The sequence below is a fragment of the Miniopterus natalensis genome, chromosome 6 (genome assembly GCF_054644295.1).
Source record: "Miniopterus natalensis isolate mMinNat1 chromosome 6, mMinNat1.hap1, whole genome shotgun sequence".
Lineage (NCBI taxonomy): Eukaryota > Metazoa > Chordata > Mammalia > Chiroptera > Miniopteridae > Miniopterus > Miniopterus natalensis.
In genome coordinates this window covers 45,993,613-46,016,379 of record NC_142086.1, presented here as the reverse complement: position 1 = coordinate 46,016,379, position 22,767 = coordinate 45,993,613, and the positions used below count along the sequence as shown (strand labels likewise).

General features: G+C 50.6%; 1 protein-coding gene across 1 annotated transcript in view; it reads left to right on the top strand.

Annotated features, from left to right (window-relative positions):
* The window catches only part of ITGB5 (integrin subunit beta 5), a 102,453-nt gene that overhangs the window by 62,196 nt on the left and 17,490 nt on the right, over nt 1–22,767 (top strand). Inside the window, exons 9-10 of the mRNA XM_016200119.2 lie at nt 7,158–7,292; nt 12,626–13,055. Of these exons, the coding sequence (XP_016055605.2) occupies nt 7,158–7,292; nt 12,626–13,055 (565 nt within the window). The remainder of the gene's footprint in view (nt 1–7,157; nt 7,293–12,625; nt 13,056–22,767) is intronic.

Genomic DNA, 22,767 nt, shown 5'->3' with positions numbered 1-22,767 from the left:
TAAACTTATGTAAAGTAGACGTCTGTGGGCCAACCTGGCACCCAGTTAACCACTGTGACATCACGTGGGTGAGAAAAACCACCTTTCCCAACCGCGACTGCCTTACAGATGAGCATTTGGATCTCAGCCTTTCCCAGTGCTGACTTTTTCAGCCTACTGCTGAAGCCCTTTTCTGAGTGACAGGAGTTCTGCTCAGCTAGACCAGGAGCCATAGGAAATGCTCTTGCCACTGGCCCTGAAGGAGCCCTGCAGCTTGAGGGTGTGGCCAGCCCCCCTCGGTCTCCTGGGGCTTTGGTGTGAGTTGGGGGGCAGTGAGGATTTGTGGCTGGTTTTCCCTCCTTCCCCCACTTTCTGTTACAGTTAAGGATCCTGGTCACAAATTCCCCGACTCTTCCCCACCCTGAACTCCCTGTTGAGAGAAACTAGACTTCTTTTCCTTCTCCCACACCACTCCCCACACACTAACATCTTCTTTTCTGATCTCTGACCTCTAAATCTTTGTCGGACCCTTGGGCCTCCTCAGAACCCAGAACCCAGAACCCCGTAAGACAGGGTTTCCAGGTTGACTTTATACTCAGCGATTTCAGATTGCCACAGCGAGTGGAAACGTAACAGGCTGAGAGAGGGTTTGAGAAGAGAGCATGTGCGAGGGGGGGACTGGCCTGCCGAGTAGCATCTTCTTTCCCAGGGCCACGCCTCACCGTGAACCTCTTGGGCACAAGCTCTGGACACTGAACTTAAAAGAAGCTAAAATGAGAGCCAGAAGCCCAGCCTGGGTTGTTCTCCCCATCCTTCTGGGGGGCCTGGGCCTGGGTTAGGAGAGGGGCTGCTGCCAGACCTGCTCTCTGGTTGCCTCCTGCCGAGCCAGGGCCGTGGAGGGAGCAGTGGCTGAAGAGCAACCACATCTCAAGCTCTGGGGTGAGGTGAGGATATTCTCCTGAGCTGGGGAGGAGCCACTTCCCAGCATTTCCCTTCTCAGCCCCTGAGGCCAGACCACTGGGGGTGATGACAGACTTCTGGCCCTCCCCCAAGAGCATTTCCTGGGGAAGGCCCGAGCTCTCTGCTCCTCGTGGCTTTCATAAAGGAAGACACAGGGACACTCAGTTCCATAGCGCTGGCTGGGTGGCATTCGCCTGAAATGAAGCATTCTGCCAGGCAGTGTTGTGTGGCTAAGTGATTCTGCATGTCCACCCCCGTGTGGGGCTCCTAAAAACCGGGGAACACCAGGCGTTGCTGTTGGTTCCCTGGGTGGGGATCTCCAATGCCTAGTGGTGGTCTTCCTCTGAGACATGTTGCACAGGCTCCAAGCAGGATTCATGATAAGTAGTTTGTGTTCTTTATAGAAATCCAGGGACCTGGGCAAACCTGCTCTGTCGGTGTGGTGGGTGGAGGTCGGGAGAGGAATGGGGAGCCCGCTCTGCTGCTGAGGAGTCAGGACAGGACAAGGATAGAAAATAATCTTTTCCAGGCAGGAGCTGCATCTGGAGCCCAGGAAGAATCTGTTGAGGAGTTGTGGGAACCCCACACTGGAACCTGAGTCTGAGTTAAACCGGTTCCTATAAGAGAGCACATTCGGGACTGAGACATACAACAGATGAATGAACGTTTGAAACTCAGCTGTTTTCAAATGGGAAATTCTGGAATTCCATCAACAATGACTAGTCAAAATCAGTGGGAAATTTTAAAACAGCTTTACTGGTAGATAATTAGCGAATAATAAATTGTACAGATGTAAAGTGTACAGTTTGTTTTGACACATGTACCTACCTGCAAAACTATCACCACAGTCAAGGTATTGAGATCTGTCACTCCAAAAAGGTGGGACCTTTGGTAATTGCCTACTTCTATCCCCCCTTCAGTGGAAATTTTTAAGCAAGATATTAAATACAGAAATGTGAAATGGCAGGGAATTTGGACCAAAGCCCTGTTGGTGGAGGCCAAGTTGGGGGTGTGCTGGTGCTGGACACTGACTAGTGCCTGTTTCACCGGCCGCCAGTGTTTCTGGCACATGGAAGGCCTGGGCTGGACTTCAGTCCTTAGCACTTCTCCTAGATGTGAGCCTAGCACTGGCCTCTGGTGTGGGGGGGGGTGTGTGGTGGATGTGTATGGTGTGCATGTGTGTGTAGTGTATATCGTATGTGCTGTGTATGGTATGAATGTATGGTGAGGGGGTTGTGTGGGGGTATGTGTGTGTGTGTGTGTGTGTGTGCTATGTGTATCGTTTCTGTATGAGGTATAGGGTGTATGTGGATATGTGTGGTGTGGGTGAGTGGTACGTGTGTGGTGTGGGGGTGGGGGTGTGTATGGGGTGTGTGTGGTGTGGGAGGTATGTGTGGGGGTGGGGGTGTGTGTGGTGTGTGTATGGTTTGTGTGTGATGTGTGTGTGTGTGTTGTGTGTATGGGGTGTGTGTGTGGGGTGGTATGTGTATGGTTTGTGTGTGTTGTGTGTATGGGGTGTTGGGGGGGTGGTGTGTGTATGGTGTGTGTGTGGTGTATGGTGTGTATGGTTTATGTGTATTGTGTGTATGGGGTGTGGGGGGGTGGTGTGTGTATGGTGTGTGTGTGGTGTATGGTGTGTATGGTTTGTGTGTATTGTGTGTATGGGGTGTGGGGGGGTGGTTTGTGTGTGGTGTGTGTGTGGTGTATGGTGTGTATGGTTTGTGTGTGGTGTGTGTGTGGGGTGTGGGGGGGTGGTGTGTGTATGGTGTGTGTGTGGTGTATGGTGTGTATGGTTTGTGTGTATTGTGTGTATGGGGTGTGGGGGGGTGGTTTGTGTGTGGTGTATGGTGTGTATGGTTTGTGTGTGGTGTGTGTGTGGTGTATGGTGTGTATGGTTTGTGTGTGGTGTGTGTGTGGGGTGTGGGGGGGTGGTTTGTGTGTGGTGTGTGTGGTGTATGGTGTGTATGGTTTGTGTGTGGTATGTGTGTGGTGTATGGTGTGTATGGTTTGTGTGTGGTGTGTGTGTGGGGTGTGGGGGGGTGGTTTGTGTGTGGTGTGTGTGTGGTGTATGGTGTGTATGGTTTGTGTGTGGTATGTGTGTGGTGTATGGTGTGTATGGTTTGTGTGTGGTGTGTGTATGGTGCGGGGGTGAGCTTTTGCCTGCACCAGAGGCTCCAGTTTTCCTTTCACCTGCTTCTGTCCCCAGCCGGGGTCCAAGCACAGCTCTGACTGTTTGCATTTCTGTGTCACCTCACCGTCTCAGTCACCCACCGTGGTGGATTTCAAATGAGTCATGCAACACATGACTAAGTGGGGGTGTTGACTTTTACCACCCCTGAGAGTTGCTGGCAAACCATCTGTGGGGACATTCGGAAAAGATTTTGGTTGGAACATGTGTAACAGATGAAATTGCTGTGGTATTTAGCTCGGCCGAGGAGGGAGCAGAATGGAAAGGGTATGTTTAATTTAATGTCTTGCAGAATCAAGTCTGTCATATGCAATTTTCATAGTGAGAAATCTTCAACTCTGGGCTTTGATTTATAAAAGTATTCTTGCTGTGCCAAATTCTTCATCACGAGAGATCAGCAAATCCTCCCAGGGGCGTTAGCGATGCGGAGCTTTGCTGTACAGTTGGTGCTGGTGACGGTCTCTTCCAGCACTGAGGCGGGCCCGGCTGCACACAGCACCAGCACCGTGCCACACAGAAAGGGGAGGCGGGACGCGGAGGGAAAGCACTGCAGCCTCTCTTCTGAGTGGGAAGGAGCAGAATGAGCTGGAAACCACTAGAGTTGCATGTGGAGGGTGACATCAGAGGCCGTGGTATATGTTTTTCCTCGCTGAGCACATGTTTCTCCTTTTGCTGTTGCCATAAAGTCTGCTCCCACCCGCCCCACAGCTGCCTGACTTAAAGCAATTGCAGATGTGACCTAGCCTGACCGAGTATTTAATAGCCTGCAAACTTCTGACATTCTTGACATTGTCTCCTAGTCCTAGGATGAGGGGTAAGGAATCATTTTCAGGAGCAAAACTGGTAGGAGCTCGTTGAGTTTCAGGAGTCGCACATCAGTCTTTCTGTGAAGGAACTGCATGCGCTGTGGCCTTGATCCTCTGCTCTGTCTTGTTTCCTATTTATTCATTCATCCGCTCATTGAGCAAATACCTGCGAAAGGCTGTGGCAGGCATCACGCTAGACCTTGGGAATGAAGCAGCAAACAGAACACAGTCCCGCCCTCTGGGATCTCATGGTCTTAGGGAAGACTGGCCCTACAAGCGGAGCACAACCTGACCACACTCTTCACAGTCAGAGCCAGTTTTCCAAGAAAGAAGAATCGGGTGTCGTGATTATAGAGAGTGCTGTGGGGGAATCAGACTGCCTGGTCCTGGTCCTGATCCTGGTCCTGGTCCCGGTCCTGGTCCTGGTCCTGGTCCTGGTCCTGCCTGCTTCTGGCAGCTGAGGGACTTTGGATGAGCATTTTCTTTGGCTTCCGTTGATGATGACCCTGGATGAGCCCTTTTCTTTGGCCTCCCGCTTCTATAAGATGAGCAGTTTGAACTAAATAATCTCCATGGTTCCTACTCCTCTAATATCTTAAGAGTTTCTGATTTTAGAGAATGTGTGGGATCGGGAAAAATACAAATTTCAGATCAGAACACAAGGCTGTGGGGTCTTATGGCCACAGTAGGACATAGAATTCAGTTTCCACCCATTATAGTTACTGATTCATAAACTGGGAGTCCCAGTCCCCAGTGCCCTTTCTCCCTCTCCCAGGTTCTGCACCAACACTCCCAGGTTCAGGATCTTCATGGGCAGCGCTGATGCTCCCTCGCAGCATCCTGTTCATGAACCACAAGGCCCATACTTCACATGCCTCTTCCCAAGTAACTTTATGTAGCTCCAGCCCACCTAGCCCTTTCAAGACGTAGCATTTTGCCTCATCCTCATATTTATTCATGATTACAAATTTTAAAAAATTATCTTGTCTTTCAGAAATAACTTCATTTAAGTTTCTCCCACTAGGCCTGAGCTCCTTAGCGTCGCTGCTGTTACACCACCCATCGTTCTATCCATTCAACAATAGCTTATGCACAGTTCTCGGGAGAAATATAATATGGCCCTTGGAGCTCACAACTCAGTGGGCAAAACAGATCTGTAAATAGCTCATCACTTCCAGTAGGAGACTGCCCTGTGTGAGGAGTGGCGCTCTCACAACCCTTTTCTAGCTGAGGCTGCCACTTACAAGAGGAAGTGGATTTAAGACAAAGTATTTTTAGAGTTGTAGATGCATTTGCACAATCTGTTGCAAAGGGAGAGACTTTTTCACAGAAAATATTTTTACCAGCTGTTAATTTGTTAGGAAAACTGCATATTTAACTTATACAAGTTTAATACTACATGCTCAGCAAAAACAAAAGGAAGTAAAGAAACCCCGTGAGAACAAGAGGCAGTTCTGCCTACTGTTCTGTTCTGTGCCATGTTCCTGGAGGGCACCTGAGAAGTCAACCAGCCCATCAGTTGATCCTGGGTTCCATGTGTCCATGAGTCTCTTTGGAGTGCATACGTCCTACTATACAGAGTGTACTAAGTGTACAAAAAAAAATTGAGGGGTAAAATGTGCCCCCTAAATATAATAAGCCAATTACTTTATTTAGTTGCAGTCTCCAAAGTGCATCCTCCTTAGAGATTTCCAATAGGAATTTTTAAAACTAACAGACACAGAAAATTGTTCAAGCTTTTCACTAAATACACCTAAGTATTCAGCACCTAGGTAAAAAAAACCAACAATATGACTAGCACCCAGAAGTCCCTGTCATGCCCTCCTACATTACTGTCCCCCAAGGGTAACCATTATTTTTGCCTGTTTTGAATTTCATATACATAGAATCACATAGTATATGTGCCTTTTGTGTCTGGCTTCTTTGGGGCATTGCTATATTTATGAGGTTCATCTGTGTTGGGACATGTGGTCATATTTCATTCATTCTCATTGCTGTGTGGTATTAGGTGAACATACCACAGTTTAAAAGCAAAACCTACTCTGTTGATAGGCACTCGGGTAGCTATTACAACAGTGTTGCTGTAAACATTCTTGTGCATGTCTTCTGGTTCGTACATATCTCTGTTGCGTCCACCCTTGGGTGACTTGTTGGGTCTAAGGTTGGCCTAACGTCTGGTAGGTACGGCCGAATGGTTTTCTCAGAGCTGTACCAATGCACCGTTCCACCAGCAGGTACGAGGGCCTCAGTTCCTCCACATCTTTTCTAACACTTGATGTTTTCAGTCTGCTATTTTTTTATTCCAATGGGAAATATTGGCTTGATTTTCATTTTAGTCTCTGTTTTGAGAGCATAATCCATACAAAAGATGTTATTCTCTGATACTGTCATTCAGCCTTATCCAGGTGGATCATTGGATGGGGGTGGGGGTAGGGGTGGGGAACAGTGGGGTGGCTTCCTCGGGAGGTGCCTGCTGAACTGATTTGAAGGATGAGAAGGAACCAGCCAGGGGAAGAGAGGAGAGGAGAGGAGAGGAGAGCCATTGAGCAGAGGAATGTTATTCCAGGTGTAAAGGCCCGAAGTCTGGAGAGCACAGGGCCGGATTTGAGGAGCTGCATGTCTGAAGCTGAGGGTGGGATGAGAGGTGACTGGAGAGGCAAACAGGACAGAGCATTGCCCCTTGAAGCAGATAATAATATATGGCAGGTGGACCATTATCAACATCTCCAAGCTCCTGGAGGGAGATCCCAGGCCAGGTTTAGCAAGATGGGTATGTGGATGTAGAGAGAAAGGAAGAGCTGAGACGGGCAAGGAAGGGGCACTGGAGTAAGCCCACTCAGGCAGGCAGGGTGGACTCCAGGGAACCAGCTCAGAAAGACATAGAGTGCAGGGCTGGTTAGACCTCAGTCTTCTGGGGTTTCCTCACATCCCATAAGCGATCCTCTCCTCCCTCCCTGGGGGACATCAGGAATGCAGAGGTGAACATCTCTGTCTTCTGAAGCTCTAAGAGAACATTAAGCACAGGGCTGTCTGAGGGTGGTGCCCTGAGCCACTGCACAGGCACATGCCCACAGAGCTGGCCCTTGTAGGGGGACTTGGGGGCTCTTGCCTTGGCTTGAGGCTCCCGAGCGAGAGGAAGCCACATGGGCATCAGAACCACTGTGGAAGCATCTCATCCGCAGCTTCACTAAGTGGCTTGGGCTTCCTCTCTTCTCTCTGTTCAGAGCATCCGGGCTAAGGTGGAGCTGTCAGTCTGGGATCAGCCTGAAGACCTCAACCTCTTCTTCACTGCCACCTGCCAGGATGGTGTATCCTACCCCGATCAGAGGAAGTGTGAGGGCCTGAAGATTGGGGACACGGTAAGCTCTCTCCCCCTCTCCATTTATATGACACGTATCAGCACCGGCCATCATTCTTTGGCTTCTGATAACTTTTGTGACTTATCAGAGCCCTCTAGGAGTTTGCATTCTGCCTTCCAACTCATCACCCAGGAGGACTTTCCTAACCCTGCCCTGTGCATCCTCAGGGTGCCAGATGGACTTGTTAAAAAGCTCCAGTCAGTAGGCAGACCTCAACACATTGCCCCCTCAGTCTTCCTCAGGTTGACGTTGTGCCCTTGATGTTTTACATAATTATTATCTTCACTGGACAGGGATGACGTCAGGTGGGAGAATGTGGGTAGGAATCTAAGATACCTGGCCTCATTCCTGGTCTTCTACAGCTCGCTCTATGCCTTGGGTAATCTAACCTCACTTTTCCCTTCTGTAAAATATGAGGAAGCCCATTCACCTCTTCTGTTTGATGAGATGGAATGGATGCCTTGTGTGCACTAAGTGGCTATAATTAAATGGTAGGGAAGAAGTGTTGTATGGAAAGATGTGTACCTGTTGCCAGACCAAGGACTTGAGGGGGGATAGATGGGCGATAAGGACACAGATGGGACACTGGCCCGTAGGCAGGCAGAGTGGGCTCCAGGGAGACAGGTCAGAAGGATGTAGGGAGAGTGCAGGGCTGGTTAGACCTCAGTCTTCTGGGGTTTCCTCACATCCCATAATCAGTCCTCTCCTCCCTCCCTTGAGGACATCAGGAATGCAGGGTGAAATCCCTGTCTTCTGAAGCTCTAAGAGAACATTAAGCACAGGGCTGTCTGAGGGTGGTGCCCGGAGCCACTGCACAGGCACATGCCCACAAGGCTGGCCCTTGTAGGGGGAATTGGGGGGGGGTTCCCTCAACCCCCTTTTTGCTGAAGGAGAGGGACACGTCCAGCTGGCACCAATCTGCTTTTCCTAACCCTGTGCCAGGAAGTCAAACTTTCTGTTCCTCCTCTCAAGCTGAATTATCTTTCTCCAGAGCTTACAGCTGGGCTTTGGCAAGCAGGCTTGCTACTGAGCATGTGGGCATTTCCCTCCTAATATGTGTCCCAAGGGCAAGTCTGGTGGAGGAAATGAACATGCAGCCGAGTTAATTCTATGGAGGCCGATGGGTACGGTGATAAAAAGCCCGGCGTGGTGCTACAAGAGCCCCAAGGAACAGGGATCCCCACATCACAGAGGGCACTGTTTGAGCTGAGACTGGAGAAATGAGTAAGAATTTTCCAGACACAGAAAAGGAAGGTGGGCAGGTGCCATCAGTGGGCGTAGCATGTGCAGAGAGCCGGTGAGCCTTCAAGGCTGGGAAAGAACATTGTCCTTCATAACTGCAAAGCAGCTGAGGGGGTGGGTTGGGGACTGAGGGCAGGGGGGCTGGAGCTAGGGCTGGAGCCGCTGAGGCAGGTCAGGCCATACTGGTAGCACACACGTGCAAAGGTTAAGGTGTGTGGCCATTGTTTGGCAGGCGGGTCCCATTCTTTAGAGCCACCAGTTGGGAAGGCTTCAGACAAGTCAGAGAATGGTGGGGGGCTAGGCAGGAGTGTAGAGAACAGCCCTGGGACTCACCTAGAGGCGAAGGTTAGTGAAAACACGCAGGGTATAACTGTCATCTGGTACCTCGGGGTCTGGCCGATGGGTGAGGACGTGCGGGGCAGCCTTGCGACAGCGGGGTTGATGTGGCAGCCAGGTGGCCTCACCGCCTCGTAACCAAAGCTTCCTGCTGGGGTGGGGGTGGGAGATCTGTGGTCACTTCCAGCCAGAGTTCGTGGTTTTGTGACTCTCTCTTCTCTGGGTTAAGAGATCTTGTCCGGGCAAGAAGCAGGAGAGGTGGCCGGGAGTGAGAGGCAAGGATGTCCTCAAAGAGAAATATTACATAAATAAAGCCTCGAAAGCCCCAAATTCAGTGAGGTTCTCTTCTCCAGCGACTTCATATTTTTCCCTAATTTTCTTCCCCTCACCCCAGCACTAGCCAGCGCTGCCTGTGGCCCAGCCCTGGGAGTCGGTTTTCTCTTAGACGGGCTTCGACAGATCAGTATGCGAGTGGCCGGCTGTGCGGCCAGCACTAACGCCCAGCACAAAGGACCCAGTGAGCCCGTAACGGGCTTCCCATGGTGTCCCGTTCCTGTCTCCTCCGGGGCTTTGTACCCTGTGCCCATGCCCAGCGCTTTGTTTCCATGTGCTCCTAGTGGACTTGGCATCGGCACAGCCCTGGGTTTGGTGCTTTTGGGGTGGGGGCTGGGTGGTCTGTTTGAAAGGGTGGATCAGACCAGCAGCCCTGCTGGGGAACCAGGAGCATCCCAATGAGGCTTAAATAACACGACTGGGCGGGCGGGAGGGCTGCTCTGTCCCTGACCTTCCCCTGGAATCTCCGAGTGGGGAGCGGGAAGCTCCAGGAACCGGGAGCCTTCAGGATCAGCCGGAGGCCGTAGTAATCAGGGAAGAAGCGCCACCTTCCAGATGCGTGCCGGACTCCAGATTCTTCCCTGCTCCTGTAGGGAAATACCCTGAAAGGAAGAGTCCAGAACAGATTTACATGCTGTTCCCAAAGAGCTTTTTATAGCACTCCTGTGCCCAGCAGGACCTGAGACCCAGTGGCTGAAATAGAGCCATTCTGTGGTCATTGGCGGCCGGCTGCATGCCAGGACTGGGGAAGGCCACTGGACCTGCCTAAAAGTCAGGTCCTCCTTGTTTCCCCGCCAGGCAGCCAGGGTGTGAGCTTTTCTAAATCCTGAGTGATCGCTGCCAGCACTGATTCGGGGGTTCCCCTCTCACTCCCAGCAAACAGATACATGAACGAGATTGGGGAGAAACCATTCTCTTTCGCTTCTTTGTCGCGTGACGCAGGCAGGATTTCCTAGGGGAAGGTTATGCGCACAGATGGACACTTCCCACAGAGTTTCAATAATTAAATGGCTCTGGCTCTTGGTCCAGGTCATTCCTTTGTAGTTTTTTTCCCACTTCTGACCCACAGATGCCTTTGGGGGCCAGGGCTTTTCATCTGATAAGTGCAGCAAAGCCGTAGCCCTGGGAACCAGGCCATAGAGCAAGTCACAGCTTTTCTCCAAGCTTCGGAAGAGGAGGGATGCTCACCTCTGCATTCTTGATGTCCCCGTGGGAGGCTCCGATCAGGCACAGTTTCCCCTCCTCATCTGCGGGCTTAGGTTATCCCGAGCCAAGGCAGGAAGATTTGAAGGAGCCTTTGGCCCTTGGAGGTCACCCTCTAGTCCCCACAGTGAGCCAGGCCACCTCTCCCTCTGTACCCAGATATGGACACTGGTTGTCTGCCTCATTCCCACTTCCAGGAGGTGACATACCAAGGAGAGCACAGGCCAAGCCCCTCACCAGTTGTGATACCAGCTTAAAGCTCACCAACCTGTTTTCTCCCTGGTAAATGAGGGTGCCCCTTTCTAGGGCACGTGAATGAGCTGCTCGTGGAAATGCCTGCACAGTGCCAGGCAGGCATGGGTGCTTGGCACCTGGTACCTGTTAGTGTATGTTGTCATAAGGCAGATTTTAGTGCCCGGTGGGTCCCCACTTTGGTACTGTGCCTCGAGAGTCCACGTATACCTCAGGGCCTGGGAACTTAGTCCTGAACTTGCTTTTGTCAATCCCTCTTTTTGTCCCCTCCTCCCACATACACATTAAGGTTGGGGTGAGCTAGTCCCAACTCTCTGCAGCTGGCTTGGTTATCCCAGTGTCCTCTGACCTGGCTCCTGGTCACCGTCTTCAGCTCACCTGTCATCTCCTGTGACGTCCTTTGGCTAACGCTGACTCCTGGGTGTCTGTTGTTGAGTTCCTTGAGTCTGTAGCTTGCTACCAAGCAGGACTATCTCTAGGACCTAGAGAGCTGGGTCTTCCTCTCTCTTCAGTCTCTCACACCCCCTCCCCCACCCTGGGGTGTCCCTAGATGTCACAGAATCTGAAGGGAGGCTTTTTAGAATTAGTAAAGATCCCAAAGTGATAGGGATCTGTAGAACATTTAGAAAAAAATATTCAGTGTTTTCCAAAAGTACACTTCATTACCTAAAGAGTGCCCTGTAAAGCAAGTTATTGGTGACTTCTTAAACCTCAGCTGTATTCCAATGCCAATAATAGAATTAAGAATAACAGTAGCTAAAGGTGATTCCTAATCCAGTTTTGAGCTTTAGAATGATCTAAGGAGACTTGAAAAGTAAAGACAGTTGGGCCAGACGTGGTGAATCAGTTTCTAGAGTCGGCCCAGGCCTCTGTCTGTGTAGGGAGCACCACCATTCAGAGGAGAAGCACCACCTTTCAGGGAGAAGCACCACCACTGTTCAGGGGAGATGCACCACCATACAGGGAAAAGCACTTCAGGACACGTTTGGTCAGGGCATGCCAGCTCCCTGTCTGTGGATTTCCACAGTGCCCTGCTCCGAGGGCAGTGCTGGATGATTCTAACCACACGTGGCTCCTTTCTCAGTGGCATGAGGGTAGGTGAAGAAATGATGGTCTGTTTCCTGGGAGAATCACATCGAGCAGGGCACTCGCTTTCCTCACATTGCAGCCCAGTGGGCAGCTAATGGGCATCTTTCCTGCCACCTGCCGCCAGCTTGGTCCACCTTGCTGCCTGTTTCTAAGGCAACCCAAAAGTAGCTCAGGAGTTAGCAATGCTTCTTTACATGCTTTATTTAAAAAGAAACAGTCCTCGTGCGTGGCACATTTCATGAGCGAAGACTTCGTGACCTCAGGGCCGTGGGCTGATTAAGAAAGATGCAGCTGTGAGAACCACTCGTGTCCTTTTAGGCGTGCCTGTGAGGAGGCAGGTGCGCTGGGAGGGGGACCCAGGTATCCTATTGTCCCTTCTCCGGCAGGGAGGAAACCTTTCTACAGAGGGGTCTGTGGACCCTGGCACCCATGCACTCAGGGAGCATGTGACGCAGTGCGTGGCACAGAGGAAGCACCCAGTAAATGATTTTCAAAATGTAGATGGGGAGAGGGTAGGCTAGAAGTGAAAAGAAAGGGGAAGAAAAGAACTGTGTACCCCTGAGTGAGTCTGTCTTTCTGTGGAAGTCATTTCCTCAGGGTTGTGAGGATTAAAAAGACAATGAACATTCAGGAACCAAGCACCGTGCCGGTCAGACATTGGCAAGCCTAATTGTCTTCCTTGATCAAGGGTGGAGCTGGCTCGCCTGGGCCTCTTCCTCCTGGGGCCCGTGTGCGTGGACAGGGGTGGGTTTAGCCACAGCTCTCCCCTGGGGACCTCGGAGGAACTGTTCTTGGGCCAGGTCTCTGGGATATTGGGAGGCAGTGCAGATACCCTGACTCATTGTGCGCACAATGTCCCCCCTCTTCTTTCTGCCCAGGCGTCCTTTGAGGTGTCTGTGGAGGCCCGGAGCTGCCCCGGCAGACACACGGAGCACACGTTCACGCTGCGGCCCGTGGGGTTCCGGGACAGCCTGGAGGTGGGGGTCACCTACAACTGCAAGTGCAGCTGCAGCGCGGGGCTGGAGCCGGACAGCCCCAGGTGCAGCGGGAACGGGACTTACGTCTGCGGCCTGTGCGAGTGCAACCCCGGCTACCTGGGCAGCAGGTGCGAGTGCCAGGAAGGGGAGAACCAGAGCGGGTACCAGAGCCTGTGCCGGGAAGCGGAGGGCAAGCCCCTGTGCAGCGGGCGCGGGGAGTGCAGCTGCAGCCAGTGCTCCTGCTTCGAGAGCGAGTTCGGGAAGATCTACGGGCCTTTCTGCGAGTGCGACAACTTCTCCTGTGCCAGGAACAAGGGAGTCCTCTGCTCAGGTAGGCACCCTGGGCAAGCACTTTGCTCTGAGCCAGGCCCACGCGCTGTGAGGACATCCCCCAAAGCATGCCTTTAACTTACTACCACTGTCCTGGGAGGAGACCAGGGCAAGCCTTGCCCACCACCAGGCCTGGGAGTGGGGACCAGTGTGTCAAAAGATGCAGGAGAAGGTGCTGCCATATGACGTGGACTCAGAGTTGGAGGCGTCTGTCATGAGTCACCCAGGACTTGGCCTCCACAGCATTCCTGACAGCTAGACGTTCCGCCTTTTCTTGATTGCCTCCTGGGACAGGGAGCTCACTGGAGCTGGTAGTGATTATTCCCTTGTTAGATGTCACATTCATCTCCTATTGCTGCTTTAACAAGTACCAATAACTTAGTGGCTGAAGACAACATAAATTTATCCTGTTAAAGTTCTGGAAGTCAGAAGTCTGGGATGGATGCTGTCTGGCTAAAATCCGGGTGTCAGCAGGGCTGTGTTCCTTCTAAAGGCCTAGGGGAGAACCCGTTTCCTGGCCTTTTCTGGTTTCTAGGAGCCATCAGCATCCCTTGGCTTGTAGACTTGTCTCCATTTTCAGAGCAAGCAGAGCAGCATCCGCAGAGCTTTGCTGGCTCTAAGAAAGAGTCTCAGCTTTGTTGCCACATCTCTCGCTCGCTTGCTCCTGCCTCCCTATTATAAGGAGCCTTGCAGTTTTGTTGGACCCAAAAGGATAATCCAGGAAAGTCTTCCACCTCAAAGTCCTTGACTTAATTACATTTTCAAAGTCCCTTTTACCATGTCAAGTAACATAGACACAGCTCTGGAATTAGGCTATGGATGTCTCTGGGGGGCCCTATTCTCCCTCCCACAGACAGGGTTTGAAAGTTTCTCCCTATATTGAACACAGATTGTTTCTCCATTACTTTCACCCAATTGTTCTCATTCTAGACCCCCTCTTCCACCTGACAGCCTGTGAAACATCTGGAAACGTCTTTATGTTCCCCTATTCTCCTCCAGGCTTCTCCAGGAGGGCTTTCTGTTTTGTGCCGCATGGTCTCAGAATTGAGCACAGTATTTGTCCTGTATAACCGAGGCTCAGCCTAGGGCTCGGGCAAGCATTTGCTTCCTGTGATCTGCAGATGCCACTTCCATTGACACATCCTAACGATACATTCACTTTTCTTTTCAACAATCACATTATGCTATTGACATTGTTTTTAACTTTACTACCAAAACTTGAAGTTTTTAAATTTTTGGAAATATAGCCCAGCCAAGTTTTTATTGTGTCATGTTTGAGCACTTAAGTTTTTTAATCTAGGCTTAGGACTTTATGTGGATTCCAATTAAATTACAGCTGGGCAGTTCCCATTCTGAGAGTTGCATTCTGATGAGATAGTGCAAAATCGTGTCTCCAAAGGGTTGTTCCATCCAACACCAGCCACTGCAAGTAGAGGAGGCAGAACCATTTCAGGTAGGATTGTAGTTTCTGCTGCTGTGGATTCTGTTGTGTAGTCTGTTTCTACGATTCCTTCCTTGAGAATGGCCTTCCAGTCGGGAAGTGTTGGTGAGAAAGGAACTTAGAGAGCAGCCGGGAAGATGAAGCACAAGTATGTGAAGCGAATCACAACATATAAATGAGCCGTCACTGTGAGAGGAGCACCCATCCCTCCAGGGAAGAAGCAGGTGCTGAGGGTTGTGCAGATGTGGGTCGGCAAGCGAGGCCTCCCCGGGCTGCCCACACCATGAGACTAGCAGGAGCACACCCATGGGTGCAGTGGGACCAACATGTTCAAAATTGGAATTACTCCAGAAAGTGCAGGACATTTGAATGCCGTTAGAAGAATTAGGGTTTGATGTGCTGAACATGCAACAGGGGCCCGTCCATTCTTTCCCTGTCAAGGAGATGATAGATTGGATTAGCTGGCTGGCTCTGTCTGGGTCAGCAGAAAGCGTGCTTAGGATCAGGCAGACCTGTCTCTGACTATAATAACGCCACACGCTGCTGGGTCGCTGTGGGCACAGAGGTGTTCTGAGCAATAAGAGAATGTGGATGAAGCACCTAGCACATTGCCTGGCACAAAAGGAGGGCTGGCTGGCCACCGGCTTCCTTGTGAGTCAGTGCCACACGGCTCCGGGAGCCACAGCTGCTGCCCTGTGCTGGAGGGGCGGCCTCCCCCTGTAGATCCCTGGGCTTTGCCTCAGAGCCCCTGCGTGCTGGGATGGAGCTTCCAGTCCCTTGAGCAGCTACCATAAAAGCTCCAAGAAGCCTGGCAGTGTCTGCAATTGGCTCTCAGCAGTGTTTGTTTTGTTTTTAAACATATTAGCACATATTTTCACAGAACTGTCCCTCCTTTCCCCTCAGGAGCCAGAAATAATCCTCTGATAGGTCTTCATCCAGAGGCTGCTGCATCCGTGTTGCCTGGGAGCGAGGGCTTAAGTCAGGCAACACGCTTGCTCCGTCCCCACAGTTTATCAGCCTACTGCCTGGGTTGTCCTGGACTTTCAGGTTTCCTGTCTGTAAAATGGGCAACACCCCTGTTTCTGCACTGTTTTGATATTTGAAGAAGATGTAGGTGCAGGACCTGGCGTGCTTGGCAGGAAGCAGGGCCCCTGTGTGGTAGAGGCCGCCTCTCTCAGACGTGACAGTTCTGTGAATGGGGCCCGGAGGTGCAGGGCAGGTGCAAGATGAGGTGTGAGTGGCTCCATAGTGAAAACTTGTTGCTTTGAAAACAGGAATATTCTATAGCTGAGTGAAAATGCAGCTCTTCTGCTGAGCCTCCAGAACGCACAGTTCTTCTGAGTTACTCGCGTGTCAGAGGCCTGCCGGGCCCGGTGCGCTTCTCTGCCCCTCCGCTCCATGCAGCCCTGCGGTATCTCCAGGCTCCCCTGCCCCTGGGTGGAGAAAGGGGGGTTTGAGAAGCCTGAGGCTCCCACATGCAGGATGCATCAAGTTACTACCTTCCCGGGATTGCTGAGGTGCCGTGTCTTCCTCCCATTAGGAAAGCCATACACAGTCTTAAAGAAAACTGAAAAATACCAGGAAATCAACGGATGGGTGGTCATTCTGTGCCATCCGTCTCCCTCTTGGTGACTGGGACTAATGTGGACCACCTGCTGAAGCAGATAAAGACCTCCTTTCACCCTCCTCGGTCACATGTGCTCCGTCAAGAGAATGACTGGGTAGCTGGAGGATTCTTCTGAAGTCTAGAATATTCTGGAGTAGAAAGAAATACACTTAGGACTCCATCACTCGTACTTTAAGAGTGTTTTTCCTTCTAAACTTTTTCTAAGTTGGTGTGTCTGTGGCTGTGTACAATTTTGTATCTTGCTTTTTTCACATACTGTTATATCCTAAGGAGCATTTACAGTTCAGCATTTACCTCGCCCTCGACTAGGACATTTTCACTCTTTCCATTGCTTCCCCGGTGAGCTGCCTTTCCCCCCACTTCAGGAGCCACCTCACGCTGCAGGGCGAGGCTATCCAAGTCTTCCCAGGAAAGCAGTTTCTGGAATGAGGTCGTTGTTTTGATTATTGAGGAAGACTTGAACCCGAGCCACTCCAGGCAGGACTTGATTATGCGTCCAGGCAGCCGCCCCTTGAACATCCATGTAGCTCCCAGCTCTTCGTTCCACTTGTCCCCCAGGCAGCTGTGAGCGGGTGGGGGCGGGGCTCCAGCCCCAGTCCCTCGGCACCTGTGGCCAGCTTGGGGCTCCCACCCCAGGACTGTGTGTGTTGGTTTTGAGCTCTTGGCTGCTGCTACATTTGGGGTTTTTCGTGGGAGAGAAGCCTATTTCCCAATAACCACTCTGGTCTTGAAGCTGCTGACTCAGAGAGTCGCAGACAGCTGACTTCAGCTATCTCTCAGTCTTTCTCACCCCTTGGCCCTGCAGCCTGTCCTGCAAGGGGACTGTGTGGTTGTGGTTTGTCTTCAGACCAGGACGGAGGCAGAGCCAGGCCAGAACTGGTGGGACGTCCCAGAGAAACTCCTACTTACCCCTGGTCTCTCTGTCTGTAAGAGGCTTATAGTCCTTCCCCACAGCTCCCCCACCAAGAGCCAGGAGTGAGCGGGAAATACAGGCAATTACAGGTTTGTAGTATGTTACCCATCATAAAAGTGATGAGGCAGATCAAACTGAGGTCTGGAAGCAATTGAACAACCGTCTTATTACTTTTGTGACACACACTCGTGGGAATGCGTGCGCAGTCGGGGCTGCTGTGCCTCCCTGCGGTTTCTGGAGGCAACAACTCAGAGTGGGTCGGTCCACAGGCCATTCCTGTGTGTGCAGAGGGAGCTCCACGGGGCCATCAGGAGCGTTTCTGTTCTTTGGAGTCTCGTAAAGTGTTGACCCTTCAGAGTCCCTCTACTAGTAGAATATGGGAAGTTGTTTTTATTGTCATAAAAGATTATTGCTCAGACTTTTGTTGTTCTTTGCTGGTTTCTGTACCCAGACAGTCCATTTCCTGGGGTTCGAGTTAGTCCTTTATGGTAAAGTGTTGAAAGTAGTCTCAACTCTGATGCTTTCGTCAGTCTCTGCTTAAAGTGACTGCACTGGGGTACAATGAATACTTTGCTAATGACCAGCTTACTTTTGGGGATTCACATATTGAGAGAATTTAAATCAAATAAGACAATAGAATTAAGAACAGAACCCTTTTGGCCATGTGACTATGGGATCCCCAAAGTAATCTAAATAAATTCTCATATATTTTACTTTATCTAACAAGCTATTTGACACACACACACACACATATATATATACATATATACGTATATATACACATATATATACATATATATAAAATTTAATATGTGGCAGGTTATTAGAGGTCAAGAGGCATCATGGTGACACTAGTTTTCAGTCCTAGTGGCAGAGCCGGCATCTAAGCACAAGTTCTGGGCTTGGGCGGATGGCTTCCAGAAGGCTTCACAAGGTTCTGCTAAACCTCCCCCGTTAAAGATGCCTCTGACCTTGTGGCTTGGTTCTGGACCTCTTGATTCTTGCTAAATGAAACACTTCCTGTGGCAGCAGTTTTCCAGATGTGTTTATAAAAGGACTTCTCACCATATTTGTACTGTTTTCTCCAGAAATGCAGTTTTCACACTAAGAGTCACAGCTTGCTGGCCATTCCCAAGGCTGTGGGCATGGCTGTACCTCTGTCACTCCCCTGCAATGTGCATATTTTATAAATGACTTGTTGCAGGACCATCTCGAGTGTGGCTCCATGACAAAGGCCTCCCAAAGGACCTTTTGGATGAACCAAGATTTGACATATTTAGTTTCCCAGGATGGCTACCATTGTGTGCCCCAGGTGGGAGGCCTAGAAAGTTCTTCAGCTATTTTTCACGTATATTAATCTCTGCTCAGTTTGTTCGTGGTTACCAGGTGCTATTTGTAAATATAAGGATGCAAATATATATATTTTTTCTAGATAAAGCCTGTCTCCCTCAAAGGCATGTCTTGTGCAGCAGTTTCCCTCACCTGGTGGTACATGAATCCTTACTGTGCACATCTCAGCGAAGGCCGTGAGACTTTTATTCCATTTGGGGGTACTGAGAATACAGTGTTTCTGAGAACAGCTTGTTACAGGATTCTTCAGTAACTATGATGATGAGGAATGATATACCCATAATTAGTAAAGGTATTTCCACCTAAGACCATTTCCCGGAATGAGGACCAGTGCATGTTCAAATCTAAGCCTGGCAGTGCCCTTTTCTGCCTCTGTGACCTTGGGCTCTTCATGGACCCTCTCTACAGACACCCCAGAGGGCCGTTGTGAACATCAGATAGGGTGCTACTGTAAAACTCCTTGCACGCTGCCTCTTCCCCAGGGGTATTGCATCAACGTTATTACCTGCTCATCCCCTTCCTGTGAGAACATTTTCTTACAGCCAGGTAAGCATCGGAGATATTTATGGCACCAAAACATGTTGGTTTTGGAAGTTCCCAATAGGTATCTCATGGTCAGGAATTCTCTAACTATTCCATCTGTATCCAGACATTGCTCAAGTTCAAAGGAAAGTCAAAAAGGAACTGAATGTAGGACTTAGTCATATAAGGAAACAATGCATCTTTCAGACCAGTCATGTAAACCAAGTGAGCTGGGCTGCTTAGATCCGGAGTCAGATAGCTTCTGCAGCTTGTCGTTGGAGAAGGCTCTTTGGAAACACCAGAGCTTAATAAGTATCTGATCTTAGTGCAGCTACAGATATGGAAACAAGGATCTCTCACTATGGTCATTTTGTTTTAGGTAGGTTGCTGCTTTCTTCTCAGTCAACAAGAGCTCATTGAGCAGCCCTCATCTGCCAAGTTGTAGTGGGTGCCCTGGGGACAGAGTTGGAGTTGCTTGTTCTCTTGAATTAATTTCTAATTTCATGTGGCCCCTGGAATTTTCCACTTCTCAGAAACTTTCTGGGATTGAGGAATGAGGATCTGAATCCTTTAAGCTTCTCCCTTCACCATCCAGATTTATATGAGATCTTAAAAGACAAGAAAGAGTGTTAGGATGCCCCTTTGAGAACCTGCCCAGTTCCATGCTCTGAGCTTAGCTCTGGGAATGGAGTTTTCTTACTGCCCTTGCTCACTGCTCAGATCTTGTTTTTAGAAACATCTTACGATGTTTCACCAATGATTGTGACAATGGAGTGATCTAAGCATTGGATTTCACCTCACTGCCCTTCTCTCTCTACTTGAAAGGGAAGTGTGTGAATAGGAGGACCTCTGAACTTCAGGCCTGGTCCTCAAGGTCATGAAGTTTGGCTTGTGAAGGAAATAGTGAAATTTCAAAAGCACAGGAAGATCCTAGGAAGACACGTGAATGTCATGTACTGATTTCGATGTTATTAGCTTTTTGATATTATAGAGTAACACATTAGAAAAATTTTTATTTTTAGTTTACTTGAAAACTACAAGACACCTCTGGTGGCAGAAAGAGTTATTCCTAAGGTCCCTTTGGTTCCACTTCTTGGGTGTTGAGCCATCACTTTGAGTTTGGTCTTGATTTTGGAAACTGTGACATCATTGGTTACAGGCCTCTGCGCTCAGTGCCGCTGGCCGGGTGGGGCAGGACTGGATGGAGCCCTGTTTTCCTTTGGGGTGAGTGTCCTTGACTCTCAGAACACTGACCTAAGAACTCCACCCAGATCCAGCTGCTCCCTAGTGTCTGGCAGTTGCTCTGAGCGAGCCTGACCTGCTGGAAGTTTTGAGTCTTTTCTCCAGGGTGCCTTTCTGAGCCCCGCCTGTTGTCCTCTGACCTGCAGGAGGGGGCCTCCTATCACCCCAGCCCACAACCACTACCCTCGAAAGTCTTGATCAGATGACTCCACTGTCCCCAAGCTAAAGAAATGTACTTCCCAGGTTGGTGTGCTGTTCGACATCACTGTGCAGCAATAGGAGAATGTAGTAATGCGAGGAGAATCTATTTTAATATCCTTTTTGTTTCTTGGGAAACAGGCTAATTTGTTAGTATTTTGCACTCATCATGAACAAGCACTAGTAGTGGGATTATGTGCATCTCATGCCTTTTGTAATGCCACCAGTCACTGGGTCAACTGTGTAGTACCTGCTTTGACTGTTTACATTTGGGGAAACTGAGGCCCAGAACCTAGACTAAAGCTCCTGTGATTCTTGATTATAGATTCAGACGAGGAGAATCTTGTAAGTAAGAGTGACCTAACTCCCACCTAATTTTACTTATTTTGATTGAGACCTTTCCCAAATATCTGAATTACCAGTTCAGCATCCCTGCACCCACCCAAGCACTTAGCCCACATTTTCCAAGTCTCACCTAATAAGTGCTCCTTATTTCAGAAAATTTTAGGAAACATTTGGTCTCTGTTTCCCTAAGTGAGTGTCTCTGGGTTACATAAGAATATATCAGACCCAGCGGACCAGGCTGAAGGACACACGTGGACCAGGGGACCAGCTGAGGGCCCTGTCCTGTGATTATTACTTAATGAAAAGCTCCTCGTGTTCCTTGTAGTGTTCAGCAGGTGTCCGGCTGCTGTAGATTATGCTGACCCCACTTTCCTCAAGTGAACCTTTGTTAGCCTGTTTTATTTGTAAAATACTTTAGACACGATGATCTCATTTAGTTGTTGACACTCTTCCAGGAGATTGATGTGGCTGTTACTGATCTGACCCATGTGGGGAGGCTGTGGCTGAGGGAACTGGCATGTTGGCCGCACTCCTCACCAAGGTTGGCCCAAAGCCTTGACCCAAGAAAAGCCCACCTCCCCTAACCCTTGGGGGCTGGGTGCTCCCTTCCGGGCGGCTGCTTCCTGCCATCCCAGGCGTCAGCGTGGCCACTCCTGTGACATTCCAAACCAACTCCGTCCATTGAGGCCGCTGCACCAGGCTGTGAGCGGCGGCCGGCCGCGGGTGGAATATGCAGCTGCTAACCAACCACAGCGCCCTGAGAGCTTTCCAGGTTGAAAATAGTAACCCTCACATCCTGTGGCTGCGACCAAGAGGTTGTTGAATTCGTGTCTCCTCACATGTGGCTGGCATTCCCCCAGCAGTGCCTGCCAGGCAGATTGGCAGGCTTAGCCAGGCTCAGTGTCGATCAGAGGCACCTTTGTTGGCCACAGGCCTTCTGTGTGTGTGAGTCAGCATTCTCCGGTCCCCTGGGGACGCCGGTTCATCTCACTCAGTTGTTTACAGACTTTGACCTAGGAAGGTGAGTTCATTAACGAACATGGGGTTTTTCCATCTTCCCTTCATTACCTTAACCTTTAAAAGACGGCATTTAAAAGACGGCATCATATAAACCATATATTTTCCAGGATCAACTGTACAAATAATGGTTTCTTTCCTTTTGCCTGTAAAAAAGAACGTATATGCTTAGGTTTCTGAGTATTTAATCTCCCCGTGATATGTAGAGTTGGGCCAGAGAACAGGCCTCTTCCTCGCCGCTCGCGTGTGAAGTGCGGTGGTAATTAGGGGACTTGGCGCCTGGGCGCCGCGCTGAGAAACCAGGTATGAGGCCAGAAAGGCCGAGCTGTCCTTCGAGAAGGCTCTGGACTCGGACAGCGGGGCCCGTTTTCTAGCCAGTGCTGTCACCTCCGAAAGTCACGCCGAGGTTCGGGAGGCTCGGCTCAGAGCCCGTCCCCTTCCCTGGCCCGCAGTGGCCGCATTCGCCGCCCGGCTGCGCGGCCGGCAGAGGAGGGCAGGGGGCGCCTGGCAGGGGGCTGCCCACTCACCTCCCCAGGGCTGGTCGTCGACACTAAGCCAAGGACAGCGGCAGCTGCCCTGAGACTAAGGAGGCATCGCTGTCGCCATCTCCGGGGTCTTTCGCCCTGAGACATGAAATCCAAACGATATGAAAGAACAGAACTGGGGAGCAAAGCCCGTTGGACTGTGGCCACGTCCTGCCCCTTTTTTCCTCCCGCTCCCCTGAAGTCTCGGGGTGAGGAGCAGCACATGGGTGGCTGAGGTTGCCCAGTAGCACGCACTCCGAGAGGCCATCCACAACCCAGCAGTTCCATGGAGTTTCAGGGGGAGGGACAAGGACAGGGCTGAGCTGGGCAGGGAGACTTTCTGCAGGAGCTGGGGTGGGGCGGGGTGAACCCGAGGGCTGCGCTTCCTGGGGGGCTGCCTCGGCCCACAGCTTCTCCGGCCAGTCACTCATCGCAAGCCCATGTTTGCAGGCTGAGGAAGCCTGCGGTGAGGACACTGCTTGCAGGGGGACTTCTCTCTTGCCCCCGGGAGGTTTGTTCCATTTCTGCTGAAGT